The following is a 21,011-nucleotide window of genomic DNA, read 5'->3' as shown; positions in this document are numbered from 1 at the left end:
GTCGTATAGGAACGGTTTCCTTTATTACGCTCGATACTTCGGCCGAAGATTCCCGAATCATATCTTAGAGTATTCATCCTCTCATAACGAGGATTAGAGATCCCTTGTTGATCATTCACATGCCTCTGAGAATAAATCACTGACCCCAACAATGCATAGAACACACCCAAGATGAGGTGTGGTCACGTCTCATTATCAAAATGATCAACAACGTATCCCCAAGACAACTATGATGTCTCAGGTCAAAGGATTACTTACATTATTCCAACCATTAGAGTTACTTGCTTGACATGTGAGTAGACCTCCATGCAAGTACTCTCGTTCGATTGTATTCAGTGAACTCATTCCCTTAATGAGCACCTACATACATGTCTTAGTGTCACTACGCGAATGGGATGAGACTTTCCATCCTTCCAATTGAATGGGACATAATATGTACTGGTCTATGCATTGTCAGTATCCCTCTGACAATCATATGACCAGGAACCTTTTTGGACATGATGGTTATGTGAAGAAGGTCTCTGTAGTCTAACATCATTAGATTACTTCTTCCATCGATCCATTGTCCATGGATTCACTATTTAGGACATATATTGTTTATTGAGATAGTCTTAATTAGTATCTTTGCCTTTTGATGTATAAGAGTCATCTATACACACATTCATTGTCCTGAAAGGTTTCTTCCAAAGATTGACTTTCAGGGCATATCTCCAACAATTGTTATGACCAAGAAGGGTAAAGGAATAATACTACTACTTGTTGTTAGGGAGACTTCTATACATGTCGACCTCCATCCTCCACAGCCAAGCAGACCTGCAAATAAAAAAAAATGCTCAACTTTTCTTCACATCCGAGAGGGCACTCTCAGCAGAATCTCTCGAAATACTCAGCTTTTTTTCCTCCCGATAATACCTCTGCAAACAAGCCACACCAGAGCAAGAGTATCTCATATCATCAGGGTTAAAAGTAAGAGTATCCCATATCATGCTTTTTCCCTGTCTTTTCTTTTGGCCTTGTTCTTACCTGTAAGACAAGGAGAAAGAGAGCAATCAGTCAGCATTGGAATCAAGCTTCCAGTCAGGAACTGACTGCTTGGAACCCTTGCCTGATTACTTACCTGGCATTGCTCTCGAGTACTCATCTTCAACATCTTATACTTCCAGAGAAGATACCACATCTGCCTGAGGAACATATAGGGCAAGTGAGAAGGATACAAGGAAGCATGTAGAGACAAGCGTAACAGAACGCGTGCCGATACATCCACTTCTTTGTCAACAGCAAAAGTATCCCATATCATCAGGGTCGAACGTACTCTAGATTTGATGGACTTGTTTTGACCCTCAAATTCTTAAGTCGGCCTTATACTCTGGAGGAAACCAGAAAACCCTCCAGCCCAGTTCAAGAATAAGCCTGTGGAAAGTTAATTCTTCAAAAGCAAAAGTATCTCATATCATCTCTTCTCCATTTGCTTCTCCTTATCCTTGTTGTTGTTTACGACACAAGGAGAAGGAGATCAATCAACCGAAAGCCGAAGTCGAACCTCCAATCCAGGTTGCTTGCTTGGAAGTCTGATTGCTTACCTTGTATGTTACCTCATTCGGCAAATCTCCTAGCTCGGCGACTTGGGGGACTCCTACTATAAGGTTTGTATCGCACTTGACCAAGCCTGAAACTACAAGTAAGCTTCAAGTGAAATTGATACATTACCTTGTGCATCTTCATCGGTTAAAGATACCACCCCTGGATGGAGGAAAAGTACTTCCAGAGAAGATGCCACATCTATATATGAGACAGATAAGGCAAGTGAAAATGATACCACACTTAGGTACTTAGAAGTTTCGTGATTACTCAATGGCTTGGATCTTGCAAGTCCCCAACCGAGGAGCTTCCTACACTCGGGAACTTAGGGGAGCACTGTTTGTACCATACTTGACCAATCCCGAAACTACTAAGCACCGGTCAACGTTATACCGTCAAGAACCCAGAAGAGTTTCCCTTCAACCAAGAGGCCAATCACAACACGACACGTGTCGACATCAGAAGCCAATCATAACACGACACGTGTCAACATCAGAAGCCAATCACAACACGACACGTGTCAATGTCAGAATGAAACTATAAACTCTCTTCTATAAATAATATTTCCTAATGTCATTTGTACTAAATCATTCACTAGTACTCACTAAAGGAGAGCTTGAACCTATGTACTTGTGTAAACCATTCACAATTAATGAGAACTCCTCTACTCCGTGGACGTAGCCAATCTGGGTGAACCACGTACATCTTGTGTTTGCTTCCCTATCCCTATCCATTTGCATACTTATCCACACTAGTGACCGAAGCAATCTAGCAAAAGTCACAAACTTAACACTTTCTGTTGTACCAAAGTCCCCACCGATTTTATGCATCAACACATCTAAATATATGTAAATTTGATGATTCATTGTAATATTTGCGGTTTGCAAATGCAAAGATTGTTGAGTTCATGCCAAGTAAATTTTAAGTATACAAATACGTTAAACTTAAATTTTTGCATGCAATATATATGTAGCAAAAAATAAAATAAAAATCATTTGATTTTAGGATAATTTTTTTGGCTAGCCCACCCATAAATTTTTTTCTAGTTCCGCCATTGATACCATCGACACATCCATTTTTACCTCTAAAACATTCTTTTCAATTTTCAGACGACGAGTCAAATAAATTGAAGAAGATCAATAGACAAAAATTAAAAGGGTGTATGAGAAGTAAAAATGAGTGTGTGAATAAATCTACTCATATGGATACTAGTGATATTAGTTTTTAGCTTTTTAGCCAAAATAATATCTGAAATTGGTATAACTCCTCACTTTGATCACTGAAATTTAAAATCAATAGACGTGGTCCTTAAGATTGTCTACCGTCAATAATTTTGGTCATTTAGGAAAAATCTCCATTAAATTGAAGAAACCACCAGTTTAAGTGAAGGCGTTGATTTGATAAAAATACCCTCAATTTAACGAAGATTTTCCCTGTAATGACCAAAATAATTGATAATGGACAATCTCAGGGACCATTTCTATTGATTTCAAATCTCAAGGACCAAAGTGAGGAATCATGCCAATTTCTGGGACTATTTTGGCTAAAAAAAACCATGTTTTTTAGTTTTTTATGCAGCTTGTGTCATGAGTTTTTTCAGTTGTTTATGTAGTTTTTGTCTATTTTATTTTTTCCTTTTCAATTTGTTGATTTTACAGTCTGGTTGAATTTGTGTCTTATACAAATGTTTAAAGTATGGTCTAGTGGTATTCATTTTCATTTGTAAGTGAGAGATCTTAAGTTCGATTCTCGCCAAAGGCCAATTTGAACCAAATTATTGCTAGCTCATTGTGAGGCTAAACTCACATCTTCTCCTTTAGTATAGATAATATGGTTTGTTCAAAAAAAAATAAAAGGTATGCTCGATTTTTTTTTTTAATAAATATTGTTGATGTTGATAAAAATAAAATACCACTATTATCACCCTCCAACTCCAATTTATTACTTGTGAGATGGTGATGCTATAGTATTGGTTAGCAAGACGTGTGAAAGTCTATGTCTATTAAAAGGCATGGAGGAGGAGAGGTTGAAATAAGCCTTACAGCTAGGGTTTCACTTTCACGGGCATAAAGTTTGATGTGAGTTGTGGACCTTTGGATTGATAGGTAATGCTGTTTGAGAGTGATAGGAGGGTGATTTCCTTGCTTAAGGTGGGGCTGTAACTTGCAACTTTGAAGTTCTTTTGTCTACACACCATTATTTTCCTTTGAAAGTTATGTTTTTGGCAATTGAAATGACCCCAATATTATTAGCTCCCAACACTCTTAGATTCTCTCTAATCCTGGGCTAAAAGCCAAAATACCCCATTTATTCTTCCCCTCCAAACACCACCCAACCCAAGCCAAATCATTGAACTAAATGCCAAATGTTAAACCTGGGCCAAATACCCCCCAGATTTAGTCCACACACCCGTGGACTCGCCCAAAAAATACCCAGTCTCTGCTCACTCACTCATCGACGCGCCCCACGAAGCCCGGTCTCGGCCCGCTCACTCGTCGATGCGCCCCATGAAGCCCGCGTGCCTTCAGCGCCCGACAGCGGGGGTCCCACTATCAGGGCCGCTGTCGGCCACATCCTCGAGCCCAATTGCTCTTTTCCGCATCCAACGACAAGAATTTTAGGACCGTTGGTTGATCCAACGATCCATATTCAAATTTTATTTTAAAAAAATGTTATTTTAAAATACATTGACCGTTGGTTGATCCAACGGTCCAGATTCAAATTTTATTTTAAAAAAATGTTATTTTAAAATACATTGAATCCAACGGCTGAGATCGAATATAATCAAATCTAACGATAAAAAAAAATCTAACGGCCCAAATTTAAATCGAATGGCTAAAATAATTAAAAAAAATTATTTAACTCAATAATTCACTCAAAAACTCTATAAATACCTATGTATTTGTTCAAACATTCACACAAAACTCAATTTTCTCCTACAATTCTTCCAATTTTTCTTTCTACCATTTCCTTCCCTTTCCAAATTGTTCAACATGGCAAGAGAGTATATTAGAGGTCGTAATTGGAAAGATTTAGTGTTTTTTTTCAATATTTATCGGAATTTAAATATTTTTAGATTAAAATGTTCATAAAATTAATTTATGATAGTCTACATAATTTTTTTTTAAACAAATTAATTTAAGAAAAAAATTAGCTTAAGTTCATTCTTTAATAATCCCAGACTGCCAGAAGGGTTGAAACAAAAAATTTGTTTCTGGGCTAAACGCTAAATTTTTCGGGCTAAAAAATTTGGCTTTTAATTCAAGAGTTGGAAATGTTCTTAAAAAGTTAAATGATTTATGTAAACTCATGTTTTTCATTGTGCACAATCATTAGGTCAGACATAAACAAAGGCGTTCAAAGAAAGAAAATGGATGCGGAAATTCCCCTTCCTTAAAAATGACTTGTTTTAAACAATGTTATAAAATAAATTGTAACTTGCAGCTTCCAAGCTCCTCTACCCGCAATTGTTTTCCTTTGAATATGATTTTGGCAAATTGAAATGACCCCAAACGATCACGTCTCAGTGTCCCACACTGAAAGATGACTCTTAAAATTCAATTAAATGATTCCTTTGTAGTTGAAGCGACTTCGATACAAGTGGTAACCGAGGAGAATATATTAAACAAAGAAGTACGGATGTAAGTTCAAAATGCACGTAATCACTCAGAGCTATAAGTTTCTTGACACGATAATCCAGTTTAAGCTAAGATAATCGGACTTGGATTCTCTGCCCTCCCAATTCGGTGCCCTCCTCGTGCCCTCCTGTTTGTGTGGTCACGGTTAAGCCATGTTAATATTTTATATTACTATTTTTTTTTGTCTTATTATTTTTATAAAAAACAATATAAAATGTTAGCATGGATTAACCGTGACCACACAAAACAGGAGGGCACGAGAAAGGCACCGAAATGGGAGGGCAGAGAATCCAAGTCCAAGATAATCACGGTAGACCAAGATGATTAAGGTAGCGACAACAGCTGCAAAATCATTTCATGTACTAATTAAAGATCATTTAGCAACAAGCCAATAACAAATTAAATCAAGCATCTTAAGACTTAAGCCACTTGCCATAAACTTTTTCGGTGGAAAAAAGTAATTGCAATTTCATAAAAGAGAAGTACTTTTGTTGAAGTACTTGTACTCCAACTTTTCCTTTTTGATTGGAATAAATTACGTTCCACATTTAAGCTACAAAGAAATACGAGTGCAACACATTTGAACAAGTCGTTCATTTGATGATTGATTAGTGGTTCAAATTGACGATCTAACAACTTAATATGAGTTTGTACAAATTGAACTTTTTTTTTATTCTAATTAAATCATAAGATATGCATGTAAGGGGACCGAATGGGGGCAATAGGTAATCAAACATCATCTTAGACTTATCTAAAATATTTAAGCCCTCAATTAATTATATCTTTTGTGTAATTTTTTTTTGCAAAGAATTGTTAAAGCCACCTAGGTGCTAGATATAAAAATCATGAGGGACAACAATAATGTGATCTTTTGGGTAGTGGGTATTGCATTTACCTTCTGAGGACTAAAACGGCATCAAAATAGGATCTTGGAGAACAACTAACTCTACAACAGGTTATCCCATCAACAACTAATAGGCATTACTTCTACTTTGAGATTCAAAGTTCCACCCAAATTATAGGTAATGCTACCGACACATCTATTTTTATTTCTAGCACACTCTTTTCAATTTTCAAACGTCGGATCGAATGAATTGAAGAAAATCAATGAACAAATATTAATATGGATGTGCGAGAAGTAAAGATGGATGTGTGAGTAGGGCTACCCATATGGTTACAAGTGATATTGGTTTTTGGTCTTTTAGCTAAAATGGTCCCTAAGATTGGCATAATTCCTCACTTTGGTCCCTAAAATTTAAAAAAATAGAAGTAGCCTTTGAGATTGTCCACCATCAATCATTTTGGTCTTTATGCAAAAAATTTCCGTTAAATTGAAGAAACCATCAGTTCAAGTAAAATGGTTGATTTGACAAACATACACTCAATTTAACGGAGATTTTTCATCAAGTACCAAAATGATTGACGGTAGACAATGACCACTTTTATCGATTGCAAATCTCACGCCCCTGAACCTCGTATCAGTGGCAAAATAGACCATGCGTCCGACGTGCAAGTAAAGTAAAAATAAAAGCGAAAAAGACCTTCTCATATAAACTAACTCTAAAAATTTTAAAGGATGTACAAAATAAATAAAACTCCTTAAATTTTTTGTTTATAAAATATTTTCCTTTGTTTCGTTGTACCTAAAGTTGCACCGCAAATGCTTTGTTTATAGTAGAATGTGGCGGCTAAAACTAGCAAACCCAATGAAGCTATCTCAGCTTTAGCTAAGGCCATCTCCAACCGAAGGTTGGCCAGAATGCTCATTTTAGCTTTCTGGCCTTCCAATAAATTAATATTTTAATGAACAATACATGACCATATTTGCCTTTATCATAAACCGAGGGCCAAAGAGCCATAGGATCAAACATAATTTATTATTTAAAAACTACAACTTAAATTCAAATCCAACGGCTAAGTGACGTCAACTAGCCATTGGATTTGAATTTTTTTTTGCTATAAATAGAGTGGATATTGTGGTATAATTCACACAACTTTGAATTCAATTTCTTTCAATTCAAGTTTGCAATGAATTCTAACTTTGGATCCTCTTCGAATTCCAACTGGAGATCCTCATCCAATTCCAAATTGGAAGAAAAATGGGCGCATATGAGACGAGAAGATAGTTGCTCCACTCATTGAGATCTAGTTTTTTGTAAAATTTGGTAATTTTTAAAAAAAATTAAATTTTCCGGCAAGTCGGGGCGGCGCGTGACCAATGGGCCGATGTTGCTTTTTTATGCAAATTTAGATATTTTAATTCCGTAATTGGTAACCATTTGATATGATTCAATTATAAAAGCTAATGTTGAATATTTCCGATTCTAGAATATTTTCGGAAATGGCTCTAGGAATAGATTTAAATGGAATTATGAACCACGAAAGGCTTGATCCTGCTAAAAGGTACGTAGGCAGTCTAACAAGAGTTAAATGTAGCCTTAATAATCGAGATTTAATCTTTAGTTGAGAATTTGATTTAAGAGAAGAAATTTATGATAAATTATAAAAAAAAAATTATCGTAAGTTTTGATAAGTTAATTTTGGTTATAGTTTTTGTGAGGGATCATGAAATTTAAATAAAGAATCGTGATTATAGGTAGTAATGTAAACCAGAGTTTAATTTGGGCCTATCATTGGAATTATTTTTCGGAAATATATATTTCCGGGGCGGGGCATTACACAAGTAGTAACCGAGGAGAATAAATTAAACAAAGAACTACGGATGTAAGCTCAAAATGCACTTAATCACTCAAGCTTTAAGTTCCTTGACACGAGAACCCAGTTTAAGCTCAAGATAATCGCGGATGACCAAGATAATTAAGGTAGCGACAACAGCTGCGAAATCAAGATGGTCGCAACAAATGCAGAGCCGAGATAGTTGTAAATTGTAATCTCAGATATTTATGTAGACATGCTAAAAGTTGTAGTTTTACAACTAGAAAAGCAGCAGCACCAGGTTTCTAATACTGAGGCTCAGTAATAAGACCGAAATTTTTCTAATTTTAATTTCAAGATGAAGGAGGAGTGCACAACTGAAATATCAAAACACTCTAATGCAGCAAAATGCTTCAACCGATTAGAAAATACGGAATTAGATTGCAAGTGCAAGTACCTAATAGATTAACGATCAAGGCTAATATCCAGTCATGCCAACAGACAAAAGTACATTGAGGCGACATGCGAGATAAAGAAAGTTACCCTTCCTTAATTTGAGGTTGTTGATCACAAAATGGCTGAACGGAGAGTAACAAGGGGAAAATATGAAAGGCAAATAGAAGAGTAGCTTATGCCTAGCAGAGTCCATTAAACTGTGGACAAATCCAAGCGGCGCGCAGGTTGCCTTTCTGCCAAGAAGTCGGAGAGTAAAATGGTGTAATGGTTTCGTTCTCTAAATTGTAGACAGCCATATCAAATGGCCTGCGCTCAGGATGTTGAAAACGCAGAAGATCACACGTGTAATATATGGAATTAGGCTGGCACCCTGCAAAGTTTGAAGCCAAGAAAGACATCGAATGATTGTCACCAACAAACAAAGCCTCATCTCCAATGCTTTTGACCTCAACCTGCTCCACTGTCGATCTGTCTTTCTTATCAAACACCACCTTGTAAACCTGGAAGCTATCAGTCAAATTTCCATCACAACCTTCCTTTCGTTTCACAGTTCTTCGAACGTGCCACAAGTCTCCCTTGGTTGATTCCACAAGATATGCCTTAAGCGCAGACCACCTTTTAAACACTGAGCCTGTAAGCCGTGTGGCTTTTGGAACCTGTGGAAACTTAATTTTGCTCTTGATATCGAACAACACAATTTTTCCCCGAGTTCCAACTGTATATACTTGGCCTTTATAAAATACAGCATCAGAAATACACGTTATTTCCTTAAATTTGCAACAGGACCAAAATCTCTGTCCTGCTTTATAGAAACACAACCTCAAATTCGTTTGGTAAAATAGAACAACCCAATAATCCTTCGGTTTCAAATATGGATCGGCAGACAAGATAACCTTTGGAAGGTAATTCATATACCGATCTTCATCCATGTATTTATCTTCTGTATCAGGGTTTAAGTCATAATAACCAATGCCAGAAAGATTAATGGGCGCCAGATATTTTCTGAAAGGGTCCATGAGAGTTACGTAAAGGCAATTTAGTCCTTGATCTACCACAGCCAACCAACCATGGCTAGAGCCACAATACTTTTTACCATCACAAACCGATAGCTGAATATTGTTGAAGATGTGTCCTTCATAAACACTGTACACAAGGCATTGGTTGGTCTCGCTATTCTCCTCTTCTTGAGAAGATTTGGTAGGGATCATAAGCATGGGAAGTACCTTACGCCAGCGTCCCGTTGTATGATTATACTCTTTCGAAAGAAGACACCAGCCCTTGCAAACGGCAGCAAAACGAACATGGTCAATGGGTTCCACCAGCTTATCCAGAACATCAAAGCTTACTGGAAGACTTGCCCATTTCGATGGGTAGCCAGTGCCATTGATGATGCTAACAGCCTTGTCAGTATGACAAGGCTTCTTATAAGTCCTAAATCAGTACATGACAATACAAGTAAGAACTAAGAAGCAACCAACAATGCAAACATCCATACAAAAACTCAAAAGCCAGAAATCAATCTGGAGCATTCTTGCACTCAGCAGGTTATTCACAACAAGTCACAGCAAGCAATCAATACATCTGAAGAAGAAAGAGAAAGCAACATTACCCAATATCTTCGTTCATGTTTTGGTTGAATGACAGGTACGAATCAGAGAGAATTTACCGATGAGAGGGATGATAGAGTGACTGAGGGAAGTAAAGTGAGAGTATTTTGGAGGGAAATGAAATTAGGGTTTATCATTAGGGCAAACGCATATTTGGGGATTTGCGTTGTGGACGCCAAGAGTTGTGGCCCAAATTGATTGAAGAAACTTGTATTTAGACTTGGAAACAAATTATTATGGATGACGATAACATTCGTTTAATGTCGTGCTTTTTGAACAAAAGATACACCGTAGGTGATCAGTAAAATCAGGGGATTACATTCCTCTCCTTAGTATCTGTCCACTTTCTTTCTTTAGGAATAACACACTTAACTTAATCTTGAACTGATGACTGATGTTTTTTGACTCAATAAGCTGGACGAGCTATGATTTTGATACAATGATATCCTACTCAAAGGTGCGTGAGAATTTATGTTGAGACACGCTATGAATCAACTAGAGAAAAATATCATTAAATCATAGTATTATGACAGAATAAAAATTTATATGCGGATAAATTCACACGATATAGAACGCACGTCAAAACACGACAGTTGCACATTACTACACGTCAAAACATGACATATTACTAAAAAGGCCCAATCACTGTAGGTCAAGCCTAAGTAGTGGTTTAACCAAGCCCAAACCCAATTCAAGGAAGAGCCATTATCCATACCACGAACAAAGAAGCCCATATCCTAAAGACGAATTTATCCTCGAACCATCGCAGCAAAAAGCCCAAATTCACACACAAAAACCTCTTTGTAAAACTCCGCAAATATCAAGGTTATTTCCGGCAGTTCACAATATCCATCCCTGCAAAACCCTAGCATATAATTCACAGAATTTCCCACTCCGTCTGTCGCCTCTGTTGGAAACCCTAGCTTTTCACTCTCTCTCCTTCGCCACCATCAGCTACAATGCCGCCAAAGTTCGATCCCTCACAGGTCGTCGACGTCTACGTCCGAGTCACCGGCGGTGAGGTTGGAGCCGCCAGTTCTCTCGCCCCGAAGATCGGCCCTCTCGGTCTCTCCCCAAAGAAGATCGGAGAAGACATCGCCAAGGAGACCGCCAAGGACTGGAAGGGCCTCCGCGTCACCGTCAAGCTCACCGTCCAGAACAGGCAGGCCAAGGTTTCGGTTGTGCCGTCTGCGGCGGCGCTCGTCATCAAGGCCTTGAAGGAGCCCGAGCGCGATCGCAAGAAAACTAAGAACATCAAGCACAGCGGCAACATCTCACTGGATGACGTCATTGAGATCGCCAAGGTCATGAGGAACAGATCCATGGCCAAGGAGCTCGCCGGCACGGTGAAGGAGATTCTCGGCACCTGCGTCTCAGTGGGCTGCACGGTCAACGGCAAGGACCCCAAGGATTTGCAACAGGAGATCGCCGATGGCGATGTCGAAATCCCTCTCGATTGAGCTGCTGCTGCAGTGAGGCTCCTTTTTCTTTAGCTGAATTAAATTTTTGTTTTGAAGTGTATGTCATTTCGGATAATTTGGGGATTAATTTTGAGTATGTTGTTAAGATCGTTAATCACTCTTTTGGTAATTTAGATGAGTGGCAAGATTTTGGATCCCATTTTTAGCATGTTGGGTATGTTGATTATGATGCTGTTAGGATTCGGAAGTACTTTGGCTTTTGTGTTTTGGTAGTTATAATGCTTTGATTTGTTCGCTTTAATTTTGGATTTCCATATGAATGTTAATCTGTTGAATGCAAATAACGTTACTTTTGGTAAATGGTTATCGGCTTAAGAAATCATATGTGCGTTTTATTTGGATTAAATCATATTTTAAGAGTTTGCTGCTGCAAAAGCAGATGTAGGTGAGATAAAACTGGATTTGGCTGTTGAGAGTTGAGCTGAGAAAACTGGGTAGTGTTTCACTATATCATCCTTTTGTGTTCAATCTGTTATTGAATTTTCATAACCACGGTCGGAGTATATAAATGCTTTTGTAGGTCGAGGAAATGAACCTTCACTTTTTTTAATCGAAGATTTAGAATCTGCTATATCTTCTAGTCACTGATCCTTCCTCTATAGTCGTAGTTAAGTCTTACTTTGTGTTGTTCTTTGTTAACCGTGCTTTCACATGTTTTGTTTGAACCTCTCATAGAGATTTTTTGTAGGTATTTTTTAAAACCCTCTTCCCTAGTTGTATTTTGAACTAAAACACTGCACGATTGATTAGTTCAAGTGCATCTTGTCATTCCCTACCTATTTTTCCATGATTTCTGTTTTTTGTTAAAAATTTACTGTATATTTTAAAAGTTCATTTCTGAAAGCTTTGTCTTGTACAGTATTGCAAAGCACCTCTTGAAGCATTGTTTATGTTGTAGAAGTACCAATACTGTGTTGCGGTGTTCATTTCGCATCTAGAATCCTTGTTACCACTGTCAGTTTAACGTTCAAATTTAGTTTAGACTGCCCCACTTACGACGTGATAACATTAATTTGATGTTGGTTTTTATTTATTTTTATTTTTATTTTTGTGTGTGTGGGATAGAGAGGGGGAAGCTAACCAAATGTGGGATTCCATGGCTAGTTGTATCCGAAAAGTAGCAAAAGAGGTATTAGGAGAGTCCAAGGGCTTTGCCCCACACCAAAAGGAATCTTGGTGGTGGAATGAGGAGGTACAAACAAAGGTGAAGGCTAAGAAGGAATGTTGTAAAGCCTTATACAAGGATAGGACCGATGAAAATGGTGAAAGGTATAGAAAAGCGAAGCAAGAGGCGAAGAAAGCTGTGAGAGAAGCTAAGTTAGCGGCTTATGACGATATGTATAAACGACTAGATACCAAAGAAGGAGAGTTGGATATCTATAAACTAGCTAGAGCAAGGGAAAAGAAGACAAGGGACCTAAACCAAGTGAGGTGCATCAAGGATGAGGATGGAAAGGTTCTTGCTACAGAGAACGCGGTTAAAGACAGATGGAAAGGTTATTTTCATAATCTTTTCAATGAAGGACATGAAATGAGTGCTTCTTTAGGGGAGTTGAGTAACTCAGAAGAGTGTAGAAACTACTCTTTTTATCGTAGAATCCGGAAGGAAGAAGTGGTTGTAGCTTTGAAGAAGATGAAGCATAGAAAAGCAGTAGGCCCAGACGATATACCAATCGAAGTGTGGAAAGTTTTGGGAGAGACAGGTATAACATGGCTCATTGACCTTTTCAATAGGATTTTGAAAACGAAGAAGATGCCAAATGAGTGGCGAACGAGCACTTTGGTGCCTATCTACAAGAATAAGGGCGATGTACAAAATTGCATGAACTATAGGGGTATTAAGCTAATGAGTCATACAATGAAGCTCTGGGAGAGAGTCATTGAGCATAGATTGAGGCAAGAGACACGGGTTTCGGACAACCAATTCGGGTTCATGCCAGGGCGCTCAACCATGGAGGCAATCTATCTCTTACGAAGATTGATGGAAAGATATAGAGATGGGAAAAAAGATTTACACATGGTCTTTATAGATTTGGAAAAAGCGTATGATAGGGTCCCAAGAGACATTCTTTGGAGGATTTTAGAGAAGAAAGGAGTACGAGTAGCATATATCCAAGCTATACAGGATATGTATAAAGGAGCAAAGACTGCCGTAAGAACTCATGAAGGACAAACCGAAAGCTTTCCCATAACTGTAGGATTACATCAAGGCTCATCCTTAAGTCCTTACCTTTTTGCGTTGGTAATGGATGAGTTAACAGGACATATTCAAGATGATATTCCTTGGTGTATGCTTTTCGCAGACGATATAGTGTTGATAGATGAAACTCAAGAAGGGGTAAATGCAAAGCTTAACCTTTGGAGAGAAGTGTTGGAATCTAAAGGTATTCGCCTAAGCCGATCAAAGACAGAATATATGGAGTGCAAGTTCAGGGCAAATGGAGGCCAAAACGAGTTAGGGGTGAGGATCGGAGATCAAGAAATACCAAAGAGCGACCGTTTTCGTTACCTAGGATCTATCTTGCAAAAGAACGGAGAATTAGATGGAGATCTCAACCATAGAATACAAGCTGGATGGATGAAGTGGAAGAGTGCATCCGGCGTGTTGTATGACTGCTGTATGCCACTGAAGCTCAAGGGAAAATTTTATAGGACGGCAATAAGGCCGGCGATGCTGTATGGCACATAATGTTGGGCGGTGAAGCATCAACACGTACACAAAATGGGTGTAGCGGAGATGAGGATGCTTCGTTAGATGTGTGGGCACACGAGAAAGGATAAGATTAGGAATGAGGATATCCGGGGTAAAGTAGGAGTAGCCGAAATTGAAGGAAAGATGAGAGAAAATCGGTTACGGTGGTTTGGACATGTGCAAAGAAGGCCTACTGACGCTCCGATTAGAAGATGCGACTATGGGACAGAGGTTCAGGGCCGAAGGGGTAGAGGAAGACCCAAGAAAACTTTGAGAGAGACCTTAAGAAAAGACTTAGAGTACTTGGATCTAACGGAGGACATGACACAGGACAGAACACAATGGCGTTCTAAGATTCATATAGCCGATCTCACTCAGTGACTTGGATTTTCCAAGTCTCCAACCGAGAAGTTGTCCTCGCTCGGGAAATTAAGGGAACACTACCTCAACCTACATGCTCCACTCACAAAGCTCCAACATACAAGCTTCAACAAAAGAAAATTCAAAGAACTTAGCGAAGAAGGCTTTGGTAATTTAACACAATACGTTGAAATGAAGGAAAGCTTATTTATTGATATCCCCGATAAATTACAAATATGTACATATACTTGAGTCAAAATAAACAAACAAGAGGGAGCCTTCACAAAGGTTGCTTAGGAGCAGTCTCGGCAGTCGGTAGAGCCCCAGAAAGAGAAGGCACCGGAGGGGGATCATTCGGAGCCTCAGTACTGGACAGAACCCTAGAAGGAGGAGGCATCAGAGGTTGATCATTTGGAGCTTCATTACGTGGTACAGCCCCAGAAGACGAAGGCAATAAATGCCTTTGGAACAAACCCACAAATCTCTGATGATCAAGTAAAACCTGACCATCAGATTCCTTCATCTGGTCAAGCTTCCTCTTCATGTTTGTAGCATAGTCATGTGCGAGCCGGTGCAACTGTTTATTCTCATGCTTGAGCCCTCTAATCTCCTGTTTGAGACTCATCACTTCAGCCGCCAATGATTCAACTTGGCGGGTTCGAGCAAATAGGCGTTGGGCCATATTAGACACAGAACCTGCACACTGAACACTAAGAGCCAGAGAATCCTTAACAGCCAACTCATCAGACCGTTTGGAAAGTAGTCTGTTATCTTTGGGAGTGAGAAGGTTCCTGGCCACTACCGCAGCGGTCATATCATTCTTCATCACGGAATCCCCAACGGTAAGAGGACCAGTAGGGGAGACGAAGGATGGGCGCCATATGTTGTCTGGAGAAGGCGGGGCTGCCTCTTCAACAAAGTTCAAGTCAAAACGACGGTCGGAGGGGCCAGACATTTTCAAAGGTGTAGAAGAGAGAAGAGGTCGGACAAATCAAGATCTTAGAAGTGCAAGAATGGAGCTTTTACTGGTGGATATTCAAGTGGGCTTTGGAACTTAATGTCAGCCTCTATAAAAATCTGCACTCGACGAAGCTCCAAAAATTGAAAAGGCGTTTGCTTTCTCAAAAGCTGGGCTGCTCAGAGACCACGAGGGCCGATCTCAGAAATCGAAGAGGTTTGCTTTCTCAAAAGCTGGGCTGCTCAGAGACCACGAGGGCCGATCTCAGAAATCGAAGAGGCACCTACTTTTCCAGCCTTGTCAGCACCTGTCACACGCACACTCAGCTTTGCGGAAATTATGGGCATTCTGTCGAAGATTTCTGGCGAAGTAGAAAGCACATGAATCGTACTGTTCAATCACCCATTTCCCACACGCAACAGTAGCTCATGGGTACCACATATAACTTTGCCAAAGTTCTCTGACAAAGTCGAGACACGTGAAGCTTGCAACTCTCACTACATCGCTCTGACCAAGAAGGGTAAAAGAATAGCAAAGAAACAACACTAACAAAGTTTAGACACATAAATTTTGAAGGCCTAGCTACCATATTATTACCCACAAGGGTAAAGGAACAGTACCACTGCTGGATAATTGGAAAGTCCCGGTGTGTCAACCTCTGTGCTTCATGGCAAGGTAGACTAGCAAACATGCCCAACCTTTACTCACATTCGAGAAAACACTCCCAACAAGATTGCTTGCCCCAAAATCGAAGAGGCATCGCCCTCTGAATCTCGAGAGCCAGACTCCCAACATGATTACTTTCTCAAAAATCGAAGAGAGGGTAAAGGAACAGTACCACTGCTGGATAATTGGAAAGTCCCTGTGTGTCAACCTCTGTGCTTCGTGGCAAGGTAGACTAGCAAACATGCCCAACCTTTACTCACATTCGAGAAAACACCCCCAACAAGATTGCTTGCTCCAAAATCGAAGAGGCACCGCCCTCCGAATCTCGAGAGCCAGACTCCTAACATGATTACTTTCTCAAAAATCGAAGAGAGGGTAAAGGAACAGTACCACTGCTGGATAATTGGAAAGTCCCTGTGTGTCAACCTCTGTGCTTCGTGGCAAGGTAGACTAGTAAACATGCCCAACCTTTACTCATATTCGAGAAAACACTCCCAACAAGATTGCTTGCTCCAAAATCGAAGAGGCACCGCCCTCCGAATCTCGAGAGCCAGACTTCCAACATGATTACTTTCTCAAAAATCGAAGACACCGCTCTCTGAATCTCGAGAGCCAGACCCCAGCATGATTGCTTTCTCAAAAATCGAAGAGGCATCGTTCTCCGAATCTCGAGAGCCAGATCCCCGACAGGATTGCTTGTTCGAAAACCGAAGAGGCACCACTTTCCCAACTTCAAGAGCCGGATCTCATTGGATAAAGCTTGTCTGTAATCTTCACACGCAACATCAGCTTTCCAGATACCACAGACCACTTTTTCAAAGTGCTCTGACAGAGTTAAAACTTGTGAAGCTGGCAGCTCCCACTACCGTGCTATGACCAAGCAGGGTAAAGGAATAGCATTATTACTTGATGTTAGGGAGACTCCTATATATGTCGACCTCCATCCCCAACGGACAGGCAGACCTGCAAAAATGCTCAACCCTTCCTCTTATCTGAGAGGGCACTCCCAACGAAGTCTTTCGAAATATTCAGCTTTCTTTCCCCCCGATAATACCTCTGTAAACAAGCTATACTAGAGCAAGAATATAACATATCATCAGGGTTAAAAGCAAGAGTATCCCATATCATGCTTTTTCCCTGTCTTTTCCTTTGGCCTTGTTCTTACCTGCAAGACAAGGAGAAAGAGAGCAATCAGTCAGCACTTGGAATCAAGCTTCCAGCCAGGAACTGACTGCCTGGAACCCCTTACCCTGGCATTGCTCTCGAGTACTCATCTTCAACATCTTATGCTTCCAAGGAAGATACCGCATCTGCCTGAGGAACAGATAGGGCAAGTGAGAAGGATACAAGGAAGCATGTGGAGACAAGCGTAACAGCACACGTGCCGATACATCCACTACTCTGTCAAAAGCAAAAGTATCCCATATCAGCAGGGTCGAACATACTCTAGATTTGATGGACTTGTTTTAACCCTCAAATTCTTCAGTCGGCCTTATACTTTGGAGGAAACCAGAAAACCCTCCAGCCCAGTTCAAGAATAAGCCTGTGGAAAGTTACTTCTTCAAAAGCAAAAGTATCCCATATCATCTCTTCTCATTTTTCTTCTCTTTATCCTTCATGCTGCCTGCAAGATAGGGAGAATGTGAACAATCAGCTGGAGCTCTGATTGCTTACCTTGTCTGTTACCTCTTTCAGCAGATCCCCTAGCTCGGCGACTTGGGGGACTCCTACTACATGGTTTGTATCGTGCTTGACCAAGCCTGAAACTACAAGTAAGCTTCAAGTGACATTGATACATTACCTTGTGCATCTCCACCAGTTACAGATACCACCCCTGGATGGAGGAAGAGTACTTCCAGAGAAGATTCCACATCTACCTATGAGACAGATGAGGAAAGTCAAGACGATACCACACTCCGGTACTTAGAAGTTTCGTGGTTACGAGATCATTTTCCCACAATATTTCCTAATGTCATTTGTACTAAATCATTCACTTGTACTCCCTAAAGGAGAGCTTGAACCTATGTACTTGTGTAAACCTTTCACAATTAATGAGAACTCATCTATTCCGTGGACGTAGCCAATCTGGGTGAACCACGTACATCTTGTGTTTGCTTTCCTATCTCTATCCATTTATATACTTATCCACACTAATGACCGGAGCAATCTAGCGAAGATCACAAAAAGTGACCGTTTTCGCTACCTAGGATCTATCTTGCAAGAGAACGGAGAATTAGATGGAGATCTCAACCATAGAATACAAGCTGGATGGATGAAGTGTAAGAGTGTATCCGGCGTGTTGTGTGATCGTCGTAGGCCACTGAAGCTCAAGGGAAAATTTTATAGGACGGCAATAAGGCCAACGATGTTGTATGGCACAGAATGTTGGGCGGTGAAGCATCAACACGTACACAAAATGGGTGTAGTGGAGATGAGGATGCTTCGTGGGATGTATGGGCACACGAGAAAGGATAAGATTGGGAAGGAGGATATCCAAGGTAAAGTAGGAGTAGCCAAAATTGAAGGAAATATGAGAGAAAATCGGTTCCGGTGGTTTGGACATGTGCAAAGAAGGCCTACTGACGCTCCGGTTCGAAAATGTGACTACGGGACAGAAGTTTAGGGCCGAAGGGGTAGAGGAAGACCTAGGAAAACTTTGGAAGAGACCCTAAGAAAAGACTTGATTACTTGGATCTAACGGAGGACATGACACAAAACCGAGCACAATGGCGTTCTAGGATTCATATAGCCGACCCCACTTAGTGGGAAAAGGCTTTGTTGTTGTTGTTGTTGTTTCATCTAGTAGCATGTTTGGAGAATGCTGTTTAGAGAATAGACAATGGTCTCCTAAATTGTCGGTTGCTCGTTCAACATGAGTCTCCCAAATCTACAATGTCAAAATGTATATTATTAGTAAAATTGATTCAAAGGGAAAACATGTTTAATGGTGTAGGTATGCATGCAGCTTCACATACATTATGTTTTTTTTGTTTTTGCAGTTTCTTGAGCTCGTTCAAGGTCGTTGTAAGTTGCAACCTTGGTATAGACAGGTATTTTGAAGTTTTACAAAGTCATTTTCAAGGAGGGCAACCTCCATATTTGTATGCGACTCCCATAAAGATCCCGCAAAAACTCCAACTTTATCATTTTATTATGTGTTCCAATTTAAACTGGATTAAGTACAACTTTTATATATCAAAGCAGGGACAAAACCATGTGAAAGTTCATACATGTGTGCTAATTAAATATATAAGATTTAACCTTAACATCTCTCTACATCATTTTTTGCTTCATTAGTAAAATCGTTTTAGCTCCATGGTAAACCAGGTGTTGTACATGTGACACAAAAGAGTGAGATCCTTGGTTTGAATCAACAGCTCAAAATGATCATTCCTGACGATCTTTTCCAAAACAGCATCAACATGCATCTTTCAAATGATGATAACGTTACTCTTACAACAAACATTGAACTGACCTAATGATTTTAATTATGTACCTGATATTAGGACATATCAATCTTTGCTATAAGAGTAACATTATTCATGTGTACTTTCGAATTTGAAAAGAATTCTAAATTTCTATCATCATCTGAAAGATGCATAGTTAATGCTGTTGTGGAAAAGGTTGTCAGGGTGATCATTTTGAACTATTGATTTAAATCATAATGATATAAAGATCCCTTCTCGCTCTGTTGTGTCATGTCCGGCACCGGTCTACCATATGCAGCTGGAGGAGTTTTACTAATAAAGCAAAAAATAATGCAGAGAGATGTTAAGGTTAAATACCATATATTTAATTAGCAAACATCTATAAGTTCACTTGGTTTTGTTCTTGCTTTGATGTCTTTAATATATAGATTGAATTGAAAACTCATGATAAAGCTGGAGGTTTTGTGGGATCTTTAAGAATCGGATACAAATATGGAGGTTGCATCCTTGAAATAGCCTTGCAAAACTTGGAAATGACTATCTGTACCAGGGTTGCAACTTGCAACGAGCTCAAGAAACTGCAAGTACAAAAAAGCTGAATGTATGTGAAGCTGCATGCATACTTGCAGTATTAAAACATATCTTCCCTTTGAACAATTCTGCTAATAAGATACATTTTGCCAATGTAGATTTGGGAGACTCATGTTGAACGAGCAGTTGGCAACACCAAACAGAAAAAAGACCAAAGGTGCTTTGTCTAGTTATGTATCCAAGTTGATTAGATTAGACTTTCATAGGCAATGTACTTTCTTCTTTTGGTTCTAGTTATGTATCCAAGTTGGTTAGACTTTCATAGACAATGGTTGGATTATTCATGTTACCTCTGAAAATCATATGTTGATTTTGTTGTGTGGACCTTTCGCAAATTAAACAAATATTTACGTATGTATTACGGTAAACCGAAGTTCCTTACAATGTGGAGCCCAAAGGGATTTGATTTATGCACTATTTTGGTCCTACGTACACGTTTTTATCGCCTATAGATTGAATAAATTTCAAGTAAAATGAAAATCAATGGACAAAAATAAACAAGTTGTTTAAAAGGAGCGGAAATGGTGTTTTGAAGTCATTTCCCAACCTAAAACATACCTTCTCATATAGAAAAGTTCACTTATTTTGGTCGAACCTCCTAGATAAGGCAGTCAAAACAAAATTCTACTAATTCATGATTAGGCATCAATTTGGCCAAAGGCGATTTTATGTCCTTACCCGAATAATAGGAAGAAGCAAGGGGCTGTAGATTCTCATTTAGAATTCTCTTGCTAAAGTTGGGCTTTCGGTTTTATTAAGAGCATAGCCATTTTACCAAAACACAAACGTATATAAACCCCCCAAACCCCCTCAAAACTAAATCCACTCAAAAACCCCAATTCTCAAATCTCTTGAAATCCCTTCCCAGCCTCCTCTCTCTTTCTCAACCTTAAAAACCAAA

At 39.4% G+C, this 21,011-nt stretch overlaps 2 protein-coding genes across 4 annotated transcripts; one reads left to right on the top strand and one right to left on the bottom strand.

Moving 5' to 3' along the window:
- Positions 1-8,292: 8,292 nt before the first annotated feature.
- LOC103447886 (F-box protein At2g26160-like) lies at positions 8,293-10,276 on the bottom strand. The gene is made up of 2 exons (XM_008387094.4): positions 9,937-10,276; positions 8,293-9,758 (listed from the first exon to the last, which is right to left on the bottom strand). The coding sequence occupies exons 1-2, from the start codon at positions 9,951-9,953 to the stop codon at positions 8,507-8,509; spliced, it is 1,269 nt and encodes a 422-aa protein (XP_008385316.2). The 5' UTR covers positions 9,954-10,276; the 3' UTR covers positions 8,293-8,506.
- A 497-nt stretch (positions 10,277-10,773) lies between these two features.
- LOC103413030 (large ribosomal subunit protein uL11-like) lies at positions 10,774-20,478 on the top strand. 3 transcript variants are annotated; one of them, XM_070808616.1, is made up of 2 exons: positions 10,774-11,406; positions 20,131-20,478. In XM_070808616.1, exon 1 carries the CDS (start codon positions 10,894-10,896, stop codon positions 11,392-11,394), a length of 501 nt encoding a protein of 166 aa, XP_070664717.1. In that variant the 5' UTR covers positions 10,774-10,893; the 3' UTR covers positions 11,395-11,406; positions 20,131-20,478. The 3 variants fall into 3 exon arrangements, with proteins under 3 accessions (XP_070664717.1, XP_028944359.1, XP_070664716.1); XM_029088526.2 differs by having other exon boundaries at positions 10,787-11,406; positions 20,209-20,478; XM_070808615.1 differs by lacking the exon at positions 20,131-20,478 and adding an exon at positions 19,091-19,291 and having other exon boundaries at positions 10,801-11,406.
- The last annotated feature ends 533 nt before the right edge of the window (positions 20,479-21,011 follow it).

Source organism: Malus domestica, chromosome 11 (assembly GCF_042453785.1).
Source record: "Malus domestica chromosome 11, GDT2T_hap1".
Classification (NCBI taxonomy): Eukaryota; Viridiplantae; Streptophyta; class Magnoliopsida; order Rosales; family Rosaceae; genus Malus; species Malus domestica.
Note: the sequence above shows the minus strand (reverse complement) of the source record. Positions and strands in the feature narration are given on the sequence as shown.

Coding starts and splice junctions, on each gene's coding strand:
- LOC103413030 (XM_070808616.1), top strand. CDS start 10,894: ATGCCGCCAAAGTTCGATCCCTCACAGGTCGTCGACGTCTACGTCCGA.